At 37.6% G+C, this 21472-nt stretch overlaps 1 protein-coding gene across 1 annotated transcript; it reads left to right on the forward strand.

Moving 5' to 3' along the window:
• Nucleotides 1-2035: 2035 nt before the first annotated feature.
• On the forward strand, nucleotides 2036-19290 carry LOC145663617 (putative pterin-4-alpha-carbinolamine dehydratase). Its single transcript, XM_081729724.1, has 3 exons — nucleotides 2036-2190; nucleotides 10084-10218; nucleotides 18277-19290. Exons 1-3 carry the CDS (start codon nucleotides 2179-2181, stop codon nucleotides 18460-18462), a joined length of 333 nt encoding a protein of 110 aa, XP_081585850.1. The 5' UTR covers nucleotides 2036-2178; the 3' UTR covers nucleotides 18463-19290.
• Nucleotides 19291-21472: the final 2182 nt, after the last annotated feature.

The following is a 21472-nucleotide window of genomic DNA, read 5'->3' on the forward strand; positions in this document are numbered from 1 at the left end:
AACACCTTATGGGCCCAAAATAAATACTAACATGAATAATTATAATTTCAACTAAATCAATAAACGTCCCTAAAACATTCCTAAGTTCGATGTACGGTATACTGTACAAATCCACTGAGGAGGTTAAATTATCAAAATGTATGTCCTTTGAATAAATTTCGATTGAAACTGGGAATATGTGAACACATTTTCCATTAGTATCACTAATCAGCAACTGTTCAATATCCTACAACAGAGATAAAATATAGTCCTCAAATCTTCTGATCATGGTGTTTAAAACCAAGTCGTAGGCTTCAAAATATTTTTCCCGGTAATCTTCTTTCGGCGCTGAACATGACCGTTGTCGTATTTTACCGTATCAAGTTTCTCTTAGGGATTCTTCTCTGCCGTGGTAATGTAGGACTCAAAAGTAAAATTTTCTGCGTTTTTCAAGACTTTATCATAAACTTCAACGAATCTTTAAGTTTCGACTGAAAGGAATGTTTCGTTACTTCTGCTTGTCTATTCATCACGTCAGCTTCAGCACTGATATTACTTTTCTGTAATTGTTTGGAACAATGTTCTGTTAAGGAAAATGTAAAAATATATACTATTACACGTGTTCTTGTTATTGCCTTGGTTCATTCCCTTTTCTCGTACTCATTCGTTCGAGGGATATGCACCATGAGTGACATTAGAAGTAATAAGAAGATATTTCACCAGCAAAGGGGATCTATAATTTTTAGTGTTCTCCATTTTTTCAAAGTAGGAGGTTCTCTTATCGTCCTACACAAAGTGCAAATGAGAAAAGCAAAAGCTTATGGAGTAAGCAAAAGCTCTATTCGACTATACTTGATTCTAGAGTGTCAAAAAATCATGTTTCTTTTTTTCTTGTTCATTTATATATCTCTTCTTTGTCACTCACTGTATGGACACTGAGTTCAACAGGGTTGGGTGAGGAGCAGAGAAGCGACAAAGCGAAAACGAAACAATAGTCCATGTTTCGTTATTTTACTCTAGTTTATTTGACAGAATGATATCTCTACAGTGTTCACATGGTAGTTGAAAGCGGAAGAAAGAAAGGAAAAGAACTATTTGGAGGTAGAGATGATGGACGAAAAACAAAAGCAGTACAAACAGTCTTCGAAATTAGAACGTTATTTTTATTATTACATCGTTGTCAATATGGTTATTCATTACTTATATATATATATATATATATATATATATATATATATATATATATATATATATATATATATACGTATATATATAATCATTTTAATACGTCGTGAAATGTTTAATTGATACTTCGCTAAAGATTGACCGGGCTATAGCCAGGACAGCCCGGGAGGTTCCGCTACCTACAGTATGCGTACAGTATCTTAATATGATCAGTTATTTAGTTCTTAATTAACTATAGTAGCAATAATTGATTAACGAAAACAATATGTTGAATTGCGATTCGTGATCGATTGGTTGTTAATAGTAGCTTTATAAAGGATTTAAACCTTACTAATTTGCAATTAAATAAATCTACAATAAATAAAAGTCATCGCGTAAGAGTAAATGAGGTTTGCGTACTTCAAAAGTGGGGGCTACATGAGCACAATTGCTAAGAAGATGTGATTGAGCTATTTTTACAGTATTTTTCTTAAATAATAAAGTTTTATTCTAGAGAAACGGATTTAGAATATTTAAAAGAACTTATTTCTGAATTTCATAAATTACTATCCAAGAATATTAGTGATAATGTAATGTGTTCTTGCTTGCTTAAAAGATATAATTTATGTATTGAAAATGATGAGCGATGCTTTGTTCACTTAATTTAGACAGCTTAATGTTATGATATAACTTGTAATAATTTCATAATTTCTTAGTAGATATTTAACTTCAAAAGCATTTATGTTAAATGTCTCATACTCCACTCTGTATATGGATAAAAATTCTTTTTACGTTTCATCTCTTTTTCTTTTTTTGCTTTTAGAAAATGACAAAGGAACGTTGCAAAGCTTTCAACCCCATTGCACTCTCTCTCTCTCTCTCTTCCTTCCAGCTCCCATTCGCCCTATTTGACCGATTTACTGAGACACCCTCTGTTGCTATGGATACGAATCTCAGTCTCCAGTTCGATAAGGAGCAACTAGTGGTTCCACTCATCCTTGTTGTACCCGCCGTCAGTGTTCTCCAATAGCTGGTATGGCAAGCGACGTAAGTTATTTAAACTATTTAAATATTATATTCAAGTTCTTAGTTGTCTACCTTCGTCTTTCAACAGCGTTTTAATATTTGCAATTAATATTATCGTTATTAACATCGAAATTAACTCTATATATTTGTTTAAAACTAGAATGCATATAAACTTAAGAACATATGCTGTATTCAGGGTTTGATTATAATTATTAATATTGGCTTAAACAACGTATTCTACTAATACCACTTCAAGTGCTATTTTGTTTAAAATGAAGATATATATCTCTTCTTCTTCTTCTTTTATTATTTTAAACGTTATTTTTCGATTACAAGTAAATGCACATAATTACGTTTTCGAACTAAATTTTCTTTCGAAAAATGAAACCTTTAAGTTTCACGTCCTACGGTTATGGTGGCTAGGCTGAAGGAGATGATGATAATGAGGAATAAGTGAAATGGAATAAAGCAAGTGGGAAGAAACAGGAAACCCCGAGAAAACCCACGCACACAGGGTTGTCCACCACAAAGCTCATTTGGCGCTAGCTGGAATCGAACCAACGACTCCATACACGAGACTGAACGCTCTACCACTAAACCATAGCGGCCCGGAAATTTTCTTTCGAAAATGAAATGAAATGAAATCTTTGTTTTACGTCCGACGATTATACCAGTTAGGCTAAAAGAGACGGTGATGATGAGAGATGAGTGAAATGGTGGAATGAAGAAAGTGGGAGGAAACGGAAGAACCCAGAGAAACCCCACGAGCACGATGTTTGTCAACCACAAAGTCCACACGGTGCAAGCTGGGATCGAATCCGGGAACCCAAGCACTGGAGGTGAACGCTCTACCACTTTTTTTAAAAACTTCCTGACTTATTTTCTACTTCAACCACTTTTCAGGACTACTAGACACAACAGGGACACGAACACAGAAACATCGAGGACAGGTAAAATTCCACCCTTGCTACTACAGAGGGACTCGAACCCCCAATGGGCTTCACCTCACGATCATCAGCCTAACACCTCAGACCGCTCGGCTACACCCACCGGCAACCACTAAATTTTCTTTCGAATTGAACATCTCGGCTTTAGTACTTATACTGCTTAGAGCGTGTGTGCCTTTGGTGTACGTGATCCCGGGTTCGATTCCTGGTGACAGAAGACAAAAAAATTAATTTCACCTTATTCCCTTTCATTTAATCACCCGTTTCTTTTAGCCTAAAGGGCATAACCGTGGGACGTAAAACAAAATTTCATTTCATTTTCAACTACTGTTGAGATTAATCTGTGAGATATATTCTAATAAAGCCTCCAATGGGAATCGAATCTGGAATGTCACTCACGGAAGTCATACTTATTTATATACAGAGTAAGCCCACTAATTCAGTTGTAAAATTGTATTTTTAACATGGACTAACAGCAATTAACTACCACTAACAACAGCAGGGTTCACATAAATAACCACTTCACCATCATTAATACAGAGTGTTCACAAAGTCTAGTCTTGCCAAGTTTGAACTACTTACATTATATTACGTAGGTTTATATATCAGAAATGAAACGTGTGACATGAATTCAGATTAAACACAAAAGAAGTGTGATTCTTTGGCATATTTTTCTGGGAAAGTGAAGTGCGGCACATAAGTAAGAACACGCGTGACAAGTAACAATGACATTAGGTACAAAACAAATATGATGAAAACTTTCTTTCTCCGAAAACGTTTCCAAAATACAATACTATGAGAACAACTCCTGTGCTTTTAGACATGGTACGTCACGTGCATGCAAAAACAGTAGGCCTTACATATGGACATGGATTGTGATGGAATTTTTGCATCCATCGGTTATGAATGTTTTTTACTGACTTTTTTCAATTCCACCCTAATGGAGAGAGAGAGAGAGGGGGGGGGAGAGAGAGAGAGAAAGAGAGAGAAATTTTACTATTATCAAGTATTTCTCCAGAACAATTTTGCTTTACTGATACAAATTTTGCTATCTTGGGCCTTCTTGCTACATATAACATGAGCATTATATAGAAAGTAACTGGTAATTCTACCCATTCCCTGAATATTCTATCGAATTGTGACTGACAAGCTGAGTTGTCACAAATTGTGTGCGAGGTGGATGTCAAGCGTTCTGACAGATGCTCACAAAGAGCAAAGAAGGTCAGCTGTACGTAATTTTTGACGCCCATGGGGAGAATGACCTTTTTCCTAATAGTAACTGGAGATGAAGTCTGGATATTGTACGCCATTAAGGAGTTGAAGCAGTTATCAGTGCAATGGTGGTAATCTGGTTGTTCTAAAGCGGAGAAATTTAAACAATCATCCGTTTACAAAATCATGGTAACCGTGTTTTGGGACCAAAAAGGTGTGATTCTTGTGGAGGTGTAGGAACCAGGACGAACAATTACAGCAGATGTGTATTACCAAACTAAGTAATCTGCGACGTATCATCCAAAATCGGCAGATAGGAATGCTACCCTCTAAAATTATTTTGATCCATGACAATGTCTACCAACACACATCTGCTCGTACTGTTGAGACAATTCAAACTTTTCGATGGTAAATATTCAATCAGCTTCCTCTCCCGAGACTTTTCTTCGTCTGAAAAAGTGCATTGCATCGAAACGTATTAACGACAGTGAAATGCTCAAGAAACCGGTTCTGGACTGGCTGCACTCTCAGACAGCAGATTTTTACACAGAGGCATACAGAAGCTTGTGCCACGGTACGAGAACTATCTGGAGATTCGTGGTGACTATGTAGAAAAATAGTCAAGGTATGTACTTGTATATCAATCACAATAAATTTGAAGGGCACATGGGAATAACGATCTAAGTTTCTTTTTGCGCAAATTTGAGCTGTTATTACCATTTTATACAACGAATAGTGGTCTTACATATAGTAAACCGTGTATTTCGAAACCGTGACCAATGTCCCTGGAATTTGGCTTTGGAAGGATCGTGTACTTCAGAAAAATGATCAAAGTCCACAGGTCCATCGGGAAAACGATCGAAGTCCTTAGTTCCATAGTCCCACTGATTCAATACAAAGATGACTTGAGTTCGCGTGTCTGTTCGTTTCGCTGTGTATTTTCATGTTTGAGCATAACACACTATCAGTGCATAACATTAGTACACCTTTGTTTTGTCAGTTGACCCATGTTCTGCTAGCGTATAACATCGAGTGCTGTGCTGTGCAGTGGACAACTCTAGTTCGGATGAACAGTTTGCGCCGAAAACTGGATCCAGTGGGAAGAAAAGAAAAGCATATGGGCGAGTTTCGGATGCACCAAAATGGATTCGAGCCATGAGTCACATCACTGGAGATGATCGCATGAAGTTTGATGATAAAGTCCGGATGAAGTGTTCCATGTTGTGGCATTGCTGGACGCAAGTTGTATCAAACACTGTTAGTGACATGCACTATTCCGCGATTCCTTCCCTGGGCACTACATAATTCCGATTGTTTCACTTTCTGGTCCAACAACGGAATGGTTTCAGAGCATTCAGATTACATTTCCAGTAAGGGGTCATACTTAGAATGTGACAAAAACATGGGCATAATAAATACCCGATCCAAATGTGAAACACCTAATGACTGGCGTGGGGTCCTTGAACAGTGGGGTCAATGAACACGCACGAAAAAAAAAAAGCAGAATCTTTCATTGTGATAGACTGTAAGCCGACAATGGACAACATTTTTTGGCAAGAGATACAAGACAAAGTGCCATTTCGCACAAAGGACAATCTCAAAATTCCTTGTGAAGAAGACGGATACACTGGTTCACCTTCGAAAGTCATTTGTTGGTCCATATTCGAGAACTGAAAACAGATCTATTGCCTCCAATAAAGCAGGGACAGACGATTGGAATTTCCAGTGGGGGCCTCGGTGGCTCAGTGGTAGAGTGTTCACCTCTGGTGCTTGGGGTCTCGGGTTCGATCCCAGCCCCCGCCAAGTGAACTTTGTAGTGGACAAACACCGTGTGCGTGGGTTTTCTCGGGGTTCTCCCGTTTCCTCCCACTTTCTTCATTCCACCATTTCATTCATTACTCATCTTCACCGCCTCTTTTAGCCTAACCGGCATAACCGTGGGACGTAAAACTCAAAGATTTCATTTTTGGAATTTCCAGCACAAAATTTGAAGACTTGCAATTCTTGAAGCAATTCTGTGGGCCAAAAGTGCAACAGTACTTCAGTTCATTGAAAATACCCGATAATGAGGTGGACGAAGACAGTGACTAAGTTTCAACAAAGACACCCCTCACAAACAAGGGACAAGGTGAAATATTATATCTATGCATATATCGTTTATTAAAGAAAGGTTCTGTAATTTGGATCCGTAACTGCATTATTTTTATTTGTAACAGTTAACCATTGTAATTTAAATGACTGTAGGATTCAATAAGATTGTGTATTACTTAAGAATAGACACAGACATAATAAGGACTGTATCGAAAAGTAACTATCAATATGTATGATTAACAGGAATAAAAATGGAAGATGATATACCCCCCAAAAAAGACAATTTGTTACACTACAATACTTGTTGAGTAGACAGAGAAAAAAAGTATACATTTACAGTTCGTATCTGATGAATAAACGAAGCTTTCCTCAAACACCACCCAATAGTTTCTGGACAGTATTGGCGGTGCATTTTCTCGTTGCGGCAGACCAATATTTTCTGAATTCAGCCATATTCCTGGCAGCTTTATCACCCTGTTTGACATTTTTCTTCACAAGTGTCCAATACCGTTCAATAAGTCGGAGCTGAGGGCAGTTTGGTGGGTTCACATGTTTTGCAACAAAATCCACTTTGTGTTTAATGTACCAGTTTAGCATAGATTTAGCGTAGTGGGCCGTCGCCAAATCCGGCCGAAACAATGGGGGAACACTGTGCTTTTTATACAGAGGGAGCAATCTTTTCTGTAGACATTTCTTTTCATATATTGCAGCATTAGTAGTTCCCTGTGTATAGAAAATTCCAGATCGTAAGCCGCACGAACAAACTGCTTGCCACACGAGCATTTGTCCACATTTGTCCACTGAAACACATTTGACCGAGTCATCACATCTTCATCTTTGACTTTTGTATAATATTGAGGGCCAGGAAGTGTTGTAAAGTCCTCCTTCACGTAAGTTTCATCGTCCATCAAAACACATTGTCCTCCCCTGCTCACAATTCGTTCATACAATTTGCGAGCTCGTGATTGTGCTCTCAATTTCTGCTTTGACGATTGTTTGGCTATTTTTTGCTTAATGTAGGTTTTCAAATTATTCGTAGTTTTAATTCTTTGAACCATTGCGATCGTAGTACCTGCCTTTTTTCGCTAAATCGCGAACAGATAATGATGGATTTTGTTTGATTAACCTCACCACTTTCTGGTCCAGTTTTGAGTTACGGCACCCTTTTTTCGTCCCGATCTCGGCAAATCTGTAAAAGTAAAATGATTACCAAATTTTTCAATAATAGCTTTCACACTTGCATGATGCACTTTCAACTGTTTTGCTATCTGATTGTAGGTGACTTCTTTTTGGGAACACCATATGTGCACAATTTTGCACTTCACTTTCCTCGGAATTTGTCCCATAGCCTCTGCAACTCCTCACACGGCATTCAACACGCTACAGCAGCTAAGTACAACTTGCCAACTAACCCGCACACTGCGTGGACTCATTTTGAGCTGCCTGGCCCGTGCCTACCAGCGCCACCAATGTTGATAGTTACTTTTCGATACAGTCCTTAATTGTCGAGAACAAACTGAAAATGGTCCTTACACTTTTAAATCACTTTTTCTCACGTTTAAAAATGGACTTAGATCGATATTCCCGTGTACCCTTAATTTCTTCTATCACTTTCTTGTTCTTTTTAAATATTATATATATATCGGCATTTTTTACATGCACGTCGTATATTATTACAGGGGATGAGACTTGGATCTATTCATATAAGCCTGAAACTAAACAGCAATTAGTTGTTTGTTTCAAAATGAACCGAAACGAACAAGACTGTCGCCAAATAAATGATTACTTATTTATTCGGTTATAGAGAACATATAGCAACTATAGCTTTAAAAGATCGAAGGATTGCAAATGCTAAGTGGTATGCAATAATTTTGTCGGAGGTCATCAACAAATTGCGTGTAATAAACTGAAATTGTCGCATTATCCTTCACCATCACAACACCAGTTCGCACTCAGTACATCAAACTTGATTTTTTTTTTTTCAAATTAATGATTCATTGTCTGTGCTCATTTGATTGAACACCAAATTACTTCTTTTTGTTTCCCCATATGAAAAATAAGTTGCGCGGTGAACAATTTGTATTAACTGTAATAGCTGTTGGTTCATTCTGAACAATGGTTTCTGAGATACTGACTCAAACTGCTGTGAAAAATAAAACAACAGGCTTAAACACACAACCAAAGATAATTTAAACGTTAAGGGCTTTGTGCGGAGTCGTTCTGACGCGTGGTTAATGCCATACTAAAGATGGGAGACCCGGGTTCGATTCCCGGCGGGAGCTCATGTGGTTCGGATTCCACGTTAATCAGTAGGTCCACGTCTCATATAGCCTCGCTGCTGAACGGGACGCTAAACTAAAATCAACTCAACTCAACCATACTAAAGAGTCTGAGTGACAAATGTTTCCTGCAGTAGTCAGGCCTTTAGTATTACGCTAATCATACGTCAAAACGACTCTGCATAAGGCCCTAAAAGTCTATTCTTCCGGATTTTATAATAGCGGAACATTAGCGCCACTACCGGTAGTAGTTTGAAAAAACTTTTCCAGGAGCCCTCGTAGGTGGAGTGATTGTCGTAAAGCATAATATTTTTAGGTTAGAAAATACGTTTTTCTCGAAAACTACGCGTGAGCTTTTACACTCAACCAAATCATTTTGTTGAACTCAATGAGATCTACCGATTTGTATGTTTCATCTTAGGACAATTTTTTTCAAATTAAACATTAGTAAAATTGTAGAATTTAAGCAACTCTCTACTTATTTTATTATATTTGCTCAATGAAAAAGAAATCGAGTTTCCAGGAATCGATCTTGCACAAAAGTTAACTAATCATCAATGAAAAAGAAATCGAGTTTCCAGGAATCGATCTTGCACAAAAGTTAACTAATCATTACTGGTAATTTATATAATAGACCTAGTAATTTTTCTTCTTCCCTCCATATAGTTCTATCGAGTTAAGGGGTTATTATCTTTTTTTTTTTTTTTTTTTTTTTGCCAACTAGAAATGCATTCTTTCAGAAGAAACAGTGACACAATGAAAACAAAACTTAAAACATACCATAAATAAGATCCATATTAGATACACAATAATAATTGTACGCTTTTTCACGTCTTGTGTTTGCTCCGGAAACATTTCCAATGTCATAAATAGAACCAAACGATCCTCCTTTTTATGCGATGTTCCGATCCTAAATATTAACTTATAAAATTTAAAACTTGTGTTTATTGAAAACTCAGACAACTAACGAGAAATTAGCAAACACTAAAAATAATATCGGTAAAACTGCTCTTGTATTAATATTTCTGAGCATTCTTCTCAGATGTCATAGCGTTTACTCATTCCTTGCCTAATGTAACACACTACTGTACTGTTAATTGGGAACAGTATCCATGATACTTGCTATGTGTTTCACCAAGGAACTTCGCAGTTTAAACGTCTGCCAAATTTTTCTAAGGTCACAAGTTTCATACGGACACATGACGCTGTCTTTTTTCTTTCATTTTTTTTTTCACTTTTAACATTTGACCAGTTAATTTTACATCGTTTCTTGTAGTTTGCATCGTGTTCTTTTGCTAAAAGGTATTGTGCTTGACGCAAAATATAAGTAAATAATACACTGTTTGAGATTCCATTTATTTCCGTCGTTTTACTCTTTTTTAAAGGCTGACAATGGAAAAACAAAATTAACTGATACAGAAAGAACAACATTTCTACAACCTCTGAAGGATTCTGGATGGACCGAAGTCAGTGGCAGAGACGCTATTCATAAAGAGTTCCTCTTCAGTGATTTCAATCAGGTAAACATTATTGCGTATCAAACTAAGAACAAGCTAAATATTACAATCTGCTGATATACTATTACAAATATTACAACCGCACTGTTCGTGAAAATTGCATCATCATAAAAGAATCATGGCAATTCAATGAAATCTGTACTAATAATAATGCCTTGCCTTGCCTTACCTGTATTAGTAATATACACTACTTTTCAGACTAATACCTAGGTACAACATTACCAGCAAATAAATTTGTATGTTTTAAAGACTCTATAAGCTGCAACAAAATATCGAGTCCACGGGGTTCTGACTGTTCTTGAAGAGTTACATATCAGACTGTTTATTGGTTCTGACTACTATAGACTTCGAGAGAGCTAGTTGCCGAATGACCTTATAATTTATTTTCAATATGCGAAGTATTTCCCATATCGGTCTTCATTCAGGGAGTATATCTAGTACGTAATATGTTCGTGATATTGTCAATCCTGTATTCCGATATTATCTGGATACTCAGGGGGTCCATACTTTCCCTACAGGGTAAAGCACATTCCCATACCACTAGGGCAACACAATGTGATCCACTCGGTAAATACCTTCCACTCTGTCCCACTAGATCTTCCGACCTAAGCCAAATTCAGTACATTTTGGAGAGTGATTGACCGCCAACTGACTTTCGGCAATCAATATTGCCCAGCTACGCCAAGACCCACAGCGAGAGTAGAGTTCTATATTCCACTATTGTGACCGGCTGTGCACGAACAGCTGCTTGTGTTACCGCTCGGAATGATGACGTGCTACTAAGGTGAGTAGGTCTACTGTTTTTTGAACAATTAACAACATATTCAGGATGTCCCACAGGGACATGTTGGATCACTACTACCTATAGCACTACACTCTTCTTGTGTGCCGACTTCGGGTCAGAGTCGTGAATTCCTATCAAGTGTTTTTAAATGTGCTTTTACCAGTGAATTTATAGTTCTACCGCAAAGCTCGGAAGATGCTGATGGATCCCGAGAAAAATGCAAGGCACTACAAGTAATTGAAACTCGGCTTAGCACATCTTGTACTGTTCACATGATTACAATCATTTCTTTACTATGTCGCAATTTTCACGAACAGTAATGTATTAAGTTATTGTAAAAACAAATAAGTTGATATCTTTCCCTGAATAAAAATCAAGATTTTGGAAGATGAGGATTATTCTCTCACAATGTAGCAATTTGAAAGAAGTCTTCTCTTCCGAAAATTGCTTTTCAGATTTCTATAAGACAGGGTTACTTTGCACAAGATTTAAGCAATTTTGAAGAAAATCGCATGTAACTTACAAACGTAATGATTGAGAACACTATATAATAGCTAGATATATAAGGAAAACATTAGTGCAAGTTCATTAGTAAACATTCAGTATGACCAATGTTATTGAAATATAACCAAAGGCGGGGTTATTTTGCACAACATACAAAAAAGTATGTTCAACATACGAACATAATGTTACTCTGCAATGTTTTCCCTTCAGTATTTATACATTTTATTTTCTACACAAAATTGCATGCAGTCTACAAATATTGATATTAGAATTATGGTACCGGTATCAGTACTTAGTTTGAATTATCGATATTTGTAAAGGAAATTATATATTTTCTGATACCAGCACAGGAACCACATTCTGATAGTTTAGCATGTCCCACAAAACTGCCAATTCAGGAAAAGAAAAAACGTGAACTGATTTGCCTTGGTTAATCTTTATGTGCAAGAATATCATCCCAAACGTAATCAGTGGAATATTTACGGGGTTTGGGGCTTTTAGGCTGAAGCCTACCCAAATTGCATGATTTAATTTTTTTTTAAAAAAAATTAATGTTAGTCATTTCTATGCGTATAAGCTGCAAGCCCCCCCTCCCAAAGGTCTAGTTATTTCTTAAAAAAAAAACAACAACAACAACAAAAAAAAAAGCCTTTGTGAGTGAAGCCCCTCTCAAACTACTTTTCTGGATCCGCCACTGTTCATAATTTATTTTCCAACAAGAAGTTCATTCCGGCATCTACCTAAATAGGAAATTTACCTAAATTTAGAGTGCAGGAGGTTCCAGTAGTAATAATTTCCTATCTAACTGATATTTTGGACCGAGTAACTCCGAGTAGAGGCTGAAAGCGCCTTCTCCCAGTTTTACTTTTACTTTTTTTTCAACTTTAAAATGTTTCACATTTCAATTTCAACTATTGCATCAAAGTTCCATTATACACAATAGTATTCTACGAAACTGACTTAACTGTGATGGAAATTCTTGTGCTTGATATATTTCAAATTTTGGCGGCCTTTACGGTGACTGCTTTCCATGCCTCTACAACAACGAACCCTCCCAGTAATTAGAACTGATGTTAACCGCCAAAATTATAGCCAAAATACAGTTAAATGTTCTATTATACGGTGCCAATTGAAACTTCCTCTTTACTGTTCATGGTTTTGCAAACAGATGACTGTGAAACTCTTTTCATATTTTGTGCAGTCTTGGGAAGTAACGTAACGCAAGTAACGCGTTACTTGTAACGCGTTACTTTTTAAGTAACGTTTCCTAGTAACGCGTTACATTTTCTCCAAAGTAACTGTAACGGTAACGCGTTACAAATTTTTAAGTAACGTAAATAGTTTGCGTTACTTTTTTCGCGTTACATTTCGGATGAGTAACTACAATATATGTACAGTATTTTTTTTTTCGGAAACAAATGTTTCTTTCCTGTAAGTGAATTTCTCAGAATGAAACAATCGAGCATGAACTACGTGTGACAGTGACCGACAGTCACAGACATAAGCGCGCCATAGACGCACGCACTTGCATTACCAACATGTATGAAAGGTTTCTTTCATCATGCATCTTGAAAGAATTTTTTGCCCACACACGTACCAACGTGCTGTCCAACATACTGAAAGTAGTTTGAGAAATGTGGAGGATGAGGAAACGCGTGCTTTTTCTTTCTGCAACTGCACGACCTTGGCATGCGACGGAGGAGAGACTCACGTGATTTCTTCCGCTGTCGTGATTGGCGGACCTAAATATAAAACAGCCACCTTGCATGAACGAGCCCATACACGGTAAACATGCATGCAGAACGGCAAAAACATCAAACATGTTTTCAGAAGATTTTGAAAACTTTTAACATGAATGAACGAGGCCATACACGATCAACTTGCCTGTGGTTTTATCATTTTTCATACAAGTCGGACTGTTTCTTCAGGCATGTGTTTACGTGTATGGGCCGCTATACAGACAAACAGATAAGTTCGTAGTGCCACTTGCTGTTTTTTGAAGATGAGGACAGCCTTAGGGAAATCACGTGTACTGATTGCAAGCACCTGGAAGATTTTGTCGTAGATTTTGACAGCTCCAAATCAATACATTCTAGTGATGAGCGCAAGAGTCTTGGTCTTGCAGTTTTGCAAGAGTCTTGCGTGCAAGACCAAGACCAAGACCAAGACCAAGACCAAGACCAGGAATAGCGGTGCAAGACCAAGACCAAGACCAAGACCATACTTGCAAGACCAAGACCAAGACCAAGACTCTTGCGCAAGAGTCTTGCACAAGTACTGGTAGTACTTGAATTTGTTTATACAATGTAAAAAAGGAGAAAATTCATTACATCTTTTACTTGCATTTTTTGACTTCAGTAAAAATGCCACTGGAGTGAATGTGTTCCCAGTAGTTTCTGCCCCTGTAGCATATAGCTACAGTATATCGTTTCCTGAATTGGTTGTTCGCGTTTTCTCTAGATATTGCTCGTTTTGAAGCCACACAGGTGTCATCTTGCTCCATATAAGCTATTTTGGTGGACAAACATCGTGTGCGTGGGTTTTCTTAAATTTTTTCCGTTTCCTCCTACTTTCTTCATTCCACCATTTCAGTCGTTTTTCATCATCACCGTCTCCCTTAGCGTTGGTGCATTACTGTGGGACGTTAAACTAGATACTTCATTTCATTTCAAAGCATACTAGTGGTGTTCTTCCAAAACTGAAGAGAAATGTAGTATTGAACATAGGTAATTCCGTACACCATACGTGCTGACTACATGAGTATGGCCTTGGCTATGAGACTCGAGCACCCGTTGTAAATTTTTAGTGTGCACTCATAAAATTAATATCGAAATAACATTTTCATGACATTGACAAAAACTAGTGCATGTGACCGCAAGTTTGATTTCATGGGCGGATGCTTATACGTTGAATAATTGTTTATCCATATAACTTTTAGCCTCCTTAGGTATACGGAACATCGGGGATTGAGCGATATAACATTATACTACAACAGTAAATCTATATTATAAAATTGAAAGTGACTATGTTTGTGACTCCTAATCTCTTGAACCAACCGCTCGAAATCGATCAAATTTTCAATATAGATCAGGTTTGGGCCTGGAATGTTATTTGTCAGTTCACTTTGAAGGAGCAACGTATGGGTGGAGGAGGAGGAGGGGGAGGTATACAAAAATCAAAAATAAATAAAAATAAAAGTGACTAAGTTGCGACTTAATAATTCTTGAACCACCAGACCGACCTTAATCAAATTTTTAACAGGTATGAGGTGCGGAGGTGGCTCAGTGGTAGAGCGTTCACCTCTAGTGCTTGGGGTCCCGGGTTCGATCCCAGCCCCCGCCAAGTGAACCTTGTGGTGGACAAACACCGCGCTCGTGGGTTTTCTCGGGGTTCTCCCATTTCCTCCCACTTTCTTCATTCCACCATTTCATTCATCACTCATCATCACCGTCTCCTTTAGCCCAACCGGCATAAGCGTGGGACGTAAAACTCTAAGCTTTCATTTCATTTTCTTTTTTCTGCTACTGCTAATATTTCTAACACCTTCTCATTCGTTTTCCATTCAACACAAATTCTCTCCATTTTTCACCATGCCCAGGTTTCCAAAGTCGGTATTTTTTTCCATCGCTTTTGCGTAATGTCCATGATTATGCCCCATTGGAATCAGTAAAACAACATCTCAATATTTAATTATAACTTTGTTTAATACAAAAATTAGCTAATGTGGTTGAAAGGAAAGATCTGACGCCTTTAGAGTGTAAAAATAATTTTGCATTTCATGGTATTTCAATTATCTGTACCGTTTTGATTTTCTTTCATTCGTCTCAGGGGTAGCGTCCCCAGTTTCGGAACCTGTGGAGTGTTGGATCTGTTAAAATATATAAAAAGATTATGAAGCGTCGTGATTTATCTTATAAGTAGCGAAGCGTAATATCTTAAATATCTTAGCGGCACACAATAAAAAAATAAAGGTCATCATTTATGTTGTACACTATTATCATACTTACACGAAGATAAACTATGTTACATTTAGAAACATATATTGTGTTTCCGTTACTATTGGAGCATTGTAGAATTTATTATCCCTTATATCCAGAGTAAAATTTACCTATGAAAAACATAAGATTTCTTTAAAGTAAAACTTGCAAGACTCTTGCAAGCAAGACCAAGACTGGGTATGCAAGACCAAGACCAAGACCAAGACTGGGTGTGCAAGACCAAGACCGAAGGTTCCAGTGCAAGACCAAGACCAAGACTCGGTGTGCAAGACCAAGACCAAGACCAAGACCACCCCGGTCTTGGTCTTGGTCTTGCATTTGCTCATCACTAATACATTCAGTGAGTGAACTAGGAGTGCAATGATACCTGTAGTCTATTTTACATTGATTGATGTTGTTTTTATAAAGATGGAAAACGAAAATATTTTACGGTTCGAACATTTGAAAGAATACTTTTTTCTTAAGAACTGAGGATGATGGTGGACAGAATTTAAAAGTAGTGTCTGAAGTGCCCCGGCGGAAAATATCAACAACTAGGGTGCCATAATTAACGATATACAGTAAGGGGTTAATATGAATAAACTGTCCTCTGATGAGCAGGCCTACTTTATTACTAGAAAATAGAGTGCTGATGGTATGTAATATTGGAGTTCTTTCAGATCAGATTGCTTATCCTAGAGTCCCGTTGATTATAGAGTTTGAAACTAGCTTTAAAAAGCATGTATCGATTTTAGAGTTACTGGCAAGTTTTTATTAACTCCCAGTCCATGTGTTCTCATTTTATTAGTTTTAGTGTAATGTTTCTCTATATTCTGTATTTTAAATTTTACATAACAACATTGTTACTATTATATAATTAGTTTAGCAGAATAATAATAAGCAACCATTTTTTCTAACGCATAGGGATGAGCACAAGTCAAGCTAAAACTCGACTTGACTCGAATTCAAGTCGAATTTCGAGTCAAGTCAAAGGTAATATCCTCGAGTCGAGTTCCGAGCCGATTCAGTTTTTCGCGTCGAGTTTCGAGTCCAGTCGAGTTTGATAAATGGCTCGTTCGTTTTAACTCGTCTTGAAATCGGCTTGATTACACTGGAAAACGAGTCATGAGAAATGTAAGCTAAACAGTTATATGGAATACTTTTACTGTTGCTCACGAGAGGACAAGAGGGGACACTGCTCGCATCAAGTCTCGTCTCGATAGCGAGACCACAAGAGATTTTTCTATAACAAGCTCAGCACGGCTCAGCTCAACTGAGAAGATGCCTCGAGCCGGCTCACTTGGGGTGAATCATCGGCTCGAGCTGGCTTGGTAGGAATGAGTCATCTGCTCGGTTCCGCTCAACTGAGCCGAGGGCTCTAGCCGAGTCGGTTGGGTGAGCTGTTGTCTCGGCTCACTTCTCGGTTCGGGTCGATAGTGAATGAGCTGTGAGCCGAGCTGCTCGAGTCGTTGACAATTCTAAACCTGGGCCGAGAAGTTTTGAAGATATTTGGCCAGTGCCCTATAGCTTTTAACAGTGTTTGGCTCGAGCCCGAATACTTAACCTAGACCCTCAACCCAAATTCAGAAGCTAGTGAACAATGTCCTTAAGTCCTAGACTTCACGACTACCGAGGTTGGCAACCAACTAGTTTTTTAGTATTCAAATACAAACAGTCTATCTTTCATGTTTATATACAGCGTTGCTATAATAATAATAATAATAATAATAATAATAATAATAATAATAATAATAATAATAATAATAATAATAATAATAATAATAATAATAATAATAATAATAATAATAATAGTTGTAGTAGTAGTGTCATTGATAATAATTATACTGTCTCTGTAATATACCGTACTTCAAGAATGTACTCGAAACTACACGCCGGCTTTGGCTCGACTCCAATTCGAGTCGAGTTGGAGGAAATTTTTCGAGACGAGTTCTTGGTTCGAGCTCAAAAATGTTTGTTTCTAGTCGAATCGAGTTTCAAAGAACACTCGCTCGAAAACTCGCTCGTGTCCATCCCTACGAGTAACGCAGTATGGCATTTTATCAATTTTACATTATATGAAAATGTTCATATATCAAGTAAAAATTTGTCCTTGCATTTACATAAAGCGATTCAGAACGTGAAATAATAATAATAATAATAATAATAATAATAATAATAATAATAATAATAATAATAATAATAATAATAATAATAATAGCGGTAGTAATAGCAGTACGGAAAATTAAAATCATAATTTTTTCACATTTTTAAAGTTTCGGACCTAAAAGTAACGCGTTAGTAACGCGTTACTTTCGAAGTAAAGTAACAGTTACTTTTTTGTTGCAAGTAACGCGTTACTAACGCGTTACATTTTAAGAGAAAGTAAAGTAACTTGTAACGCGTTACATGTTTACAAGTAACTTACCCAACACTGATTTTGTGTAAAGTAACCCCTGATGTGCAAAGTAATCCCGTCTTACGGTATATTATTAATATGCACACGTTATTGTATTTCAAATATAGATAGAAGATTAATAAATCTACCGCAGAAATAATTGATGTTTTGTATGGAATGAATAAAATAGCCATACAAAACAAACTTAGTACATCACGTACAGAGTTGGGAAGATACTTATGACTCACGATGCTAAATTAGTATTGAAAGTTTTGTATCCCCACCGAAATCAAACCCGGGATCCATGCAAGGGAGCTAATCATCTAACTGTACTTATAGATAGTGCGAATTAACAACTACGGATTGCATGAAATTTATCTTTTATCTCCTTTTATTTGTAGGCATTTGGATTTATGACACGAGTTGCTATGCAAGCAGAGAAGATGGATCACCACCCTGAATGGTTCAATGTCTATAACAAAGTCCAAATAACTCTCTCATCTCATGATGTTAATGGATTGAGTCAACGAGATATAAGGCTGGCCAATTTCATGGAAAAGGCTGCAAAAGCCGTACTAGATAAATAAATTTACTGCGGAAACCCATTAGTATTTTGCTCCTTCGTTGTAAAAAATTAGAATATGAAATAAATTTCTGCTGGTCGAGATACTATTCTTGGCATTGGTTTGTTCCCTGCTTTTCGCTTTTCACTACTGACGTCAGAAAACAGCTAACATCTTCACATGGCATCAAAATTACATGTACTCCCACCAAAAATCGAACTCAAGCCTGCACCATAAAATGCAATACTTTCCTTAAATTGAAATTAATAGTTAATAACTTCCATACCAATGAGACTATTTCTCAGACAATAGTTTCACATGGTAACAAATGCAATAAATAAAATATGTATTATGTGTAAATGAGTTTTGTGACATGTGAATTGTAATTTAGACGAATTGTTAAGAATTTGCGTATTACAGATAGGATTCGAACTTGGAACTTAGCTTCCAATTTAACATCCATTTGAAGCATCAATGGTAAATACTGCTTACTGTCTAAAATAAAAAGGCAAGTGTCCTTAAGTTCGAGCAGTTAACGAGTATCCGTAGGACTTAGTTTCTTTATTTTTTTCTAAAATCTTAGAAAACTTACATAAATAAGATTTTAAGAAAACAACAAAAATTGCAACCTAAATAATGATAATAATAATAAAACTAATAACAGGTACCCAGCACAGTGAAATTTACTATTTATAAAATATTTTCATCAGCATTTTTTTCAAATATAATTTAATCTTTGTTTTACAGTTTTGTTGTTCAGATTAATTCCTTTTAAATGTTGAGTTACCTTCAGGAAAAAAAAAATACTGCACATGCACTGATGACTTGTAGCTAATTCTTATGCAAACTTGAGACAATAAAATATTTTGATGTTAAATATCATTAGGTTGAATCCTTATCTTATATATGTTTCACGTGTACTCTTTCACTTTATTTAAGCAGAGTTCCTCCGTGTGTATATTGGATCCATATTTGTTTTCTTTCATCAATTAAATGCAGAAAATAATTTCTTGTTGCAGACAAACTTGCAAACCGTGAAGAAGGAGAATAATTTCTACATGGATTTATACAAAACCTTGTAAACAGCTTCACATTGAAAAGATATATACGAGGGTAATTTAACTCGAAGTGGCAACATAGTTGTGAAATGAAATGTAGTGAATTACTTACCTCAAGAGGCTTACAGTCCTTTCATGTAGTCTCCGCCAGCCTGTTGAACCCTTCACCAGATGTCTGGTAACCGTTGAATACCTGTCAAAGCCCCACTTTGTGAGTGTTGACAGTGTGCCCTAAGGCACAAGCAACGCTGGGAATCTCTGAAACGTTTGTCCCTGAGAGGTTCTTTCATGTTTGGGAAAAGATCAAAATCGCAGCAGCTCATATCCGGGGAATATGGCGGGTGCTACAGTACCTCCCAACACCATCGTCCTTACAGAGTCTATAGTGGATTGGCTGTATGGCATCTGGCATTGTCGTGTAGGAGAATTGGTCCAGACTCCAGGAGGTGTGGACGTTTGCGCCGCAATGCTAGTCGCAAATAGTGACTGATGTATGAAGCATAGTATGCAGCATTGACGGTAACGCCCGGTGGAACTTGATGTGACAGGATAATGCCTTTGTGGTGGTATGACATTATCATCATCACCATCACGTTTGCTGGTTCTTGCCTAAGCTTTTTCGATCGTGGAGATTCTGGGTGGCGCCATTCACTCGACTGACATTTCAATTTAGGCTCGTAGGATCTTTCCCACGTTTCGTAGCTTGCAATAATGCAGTGCAAGAAGTCATCACCTTTCTCTCTGAAACATTACGGTGTAGGCGCGCACATTCCCACCTATGACACTTTTGAATTTCGGTCAGAGCATGGGGTATCCATCTGGCTGTAATTTTCCGCATGCAGATCCTGTGTTAGCATGCGGAACATTGATCCGGAAGAAATGTTCAGCTTCTGCGTCAATTCACTACAAGCAGTCCAGCGTCGATCACCGTCAAGCAGTGCCCGTAGTCTCACAAGATGAATTTCGTCCGTAGCCGTTCGCATATGCTCTCCACCGTGCATTTCGTCTGTTGATTGTCGTCTCGCCTGAAATGCTGCAACCCATGTCGCCACTATCCGATACGGTAGATATAACAGCTTCACCACAGGCCTCTACTAATCCTCTGTGAATCGTCCAAGCATTTCGATCTCGTGCCACCTAGAATTTCATAAACACACGCTGTTCTACACGAGTGAACATTGCGTTAGGGCGGTATTTCACATAGCCATCACTTTAACAATGTCTACTCGCCACACACACCGCAGCAGCGTTGAACTGACTCGTGCGCATCCACGGAATACACTACGTTCGTCATTTGTCTCCTGCCCATACGACGCTCCAATCGTAGCAATGTTGCAGTTCGAGTCAAATGACCCTCGTATATCACACAAAGAAAACTACTCACATAAACAAATCGAATCTACAAAATTTGACAAAGTTTCCGAGAAGACTAAATTCCTGAGAGTTTTAAACAGCTCACGTGAGTGTCTTGCTTATTGGTGCAAATGACAGCAATTCACTCAAAGGCACCAGGTCAGAATTGCTGTGTGTCGAATGTACGATTAGTGTTCTTGCTCTTGGTGTGGAGGACCTAAATTCGATTCCCAGTGAAGCATGTGTAGTCATATTGTAGGTGTGTATGTTGCACAATTAGACATTAAACGCAAGAAAATAGGATCCTTCACAAATAGGGATGCGCACGAGTCGAGTCGAGTCGAGATTTAAGCCTGTCTCGACTCGACTCGAGAAAATGTTGTCTCGACTCGTGTCTCGACTCGAAAATATCTTTCTGTCTCGACTCGTGTCTCGACTCGACAGTTTCTGTCTCGACTCGACTCGAATTCGAGTCGAGACGTCTCGAAATTCGAGTCGAGACAAAATATACGAGTTAAAATATACGCACACATCAGCCAGAACATTATGACTACCTACCTAATTGTCACTATGTCCGCCTTTGGCACGGATAACAACGGTGACGCGTCTTGGCATGGACGCAA

Source organism: Thermobia domestica, chromosome 11 (genome assembly GCF_964235325.1).
Source record: "Thermobia domestica chromosome 11, izTheDome1.hap1.1, whole genome shotgun sequence".
Classification (NCBI taxonomy): domain Eukaryota; kingdom Metazoa; phylum Arthropoda; class Insecta; order Zygentoma; family Lepismatidae; genus Thermobia; species Thermobia domestica.

What these genes read in the sequence shown, in the direction of transcription:
- LOC145663617 (XM_081729724.1), top strand. An exon ending in TCTTCAGTGATTTCAATCAG is followed by an intron (nt 10,219 to 18,276) that starts GTAAACATTATT and finishes TTTTATTTGTAG; the next exon opens with GCATTTGGATTTATGACACG.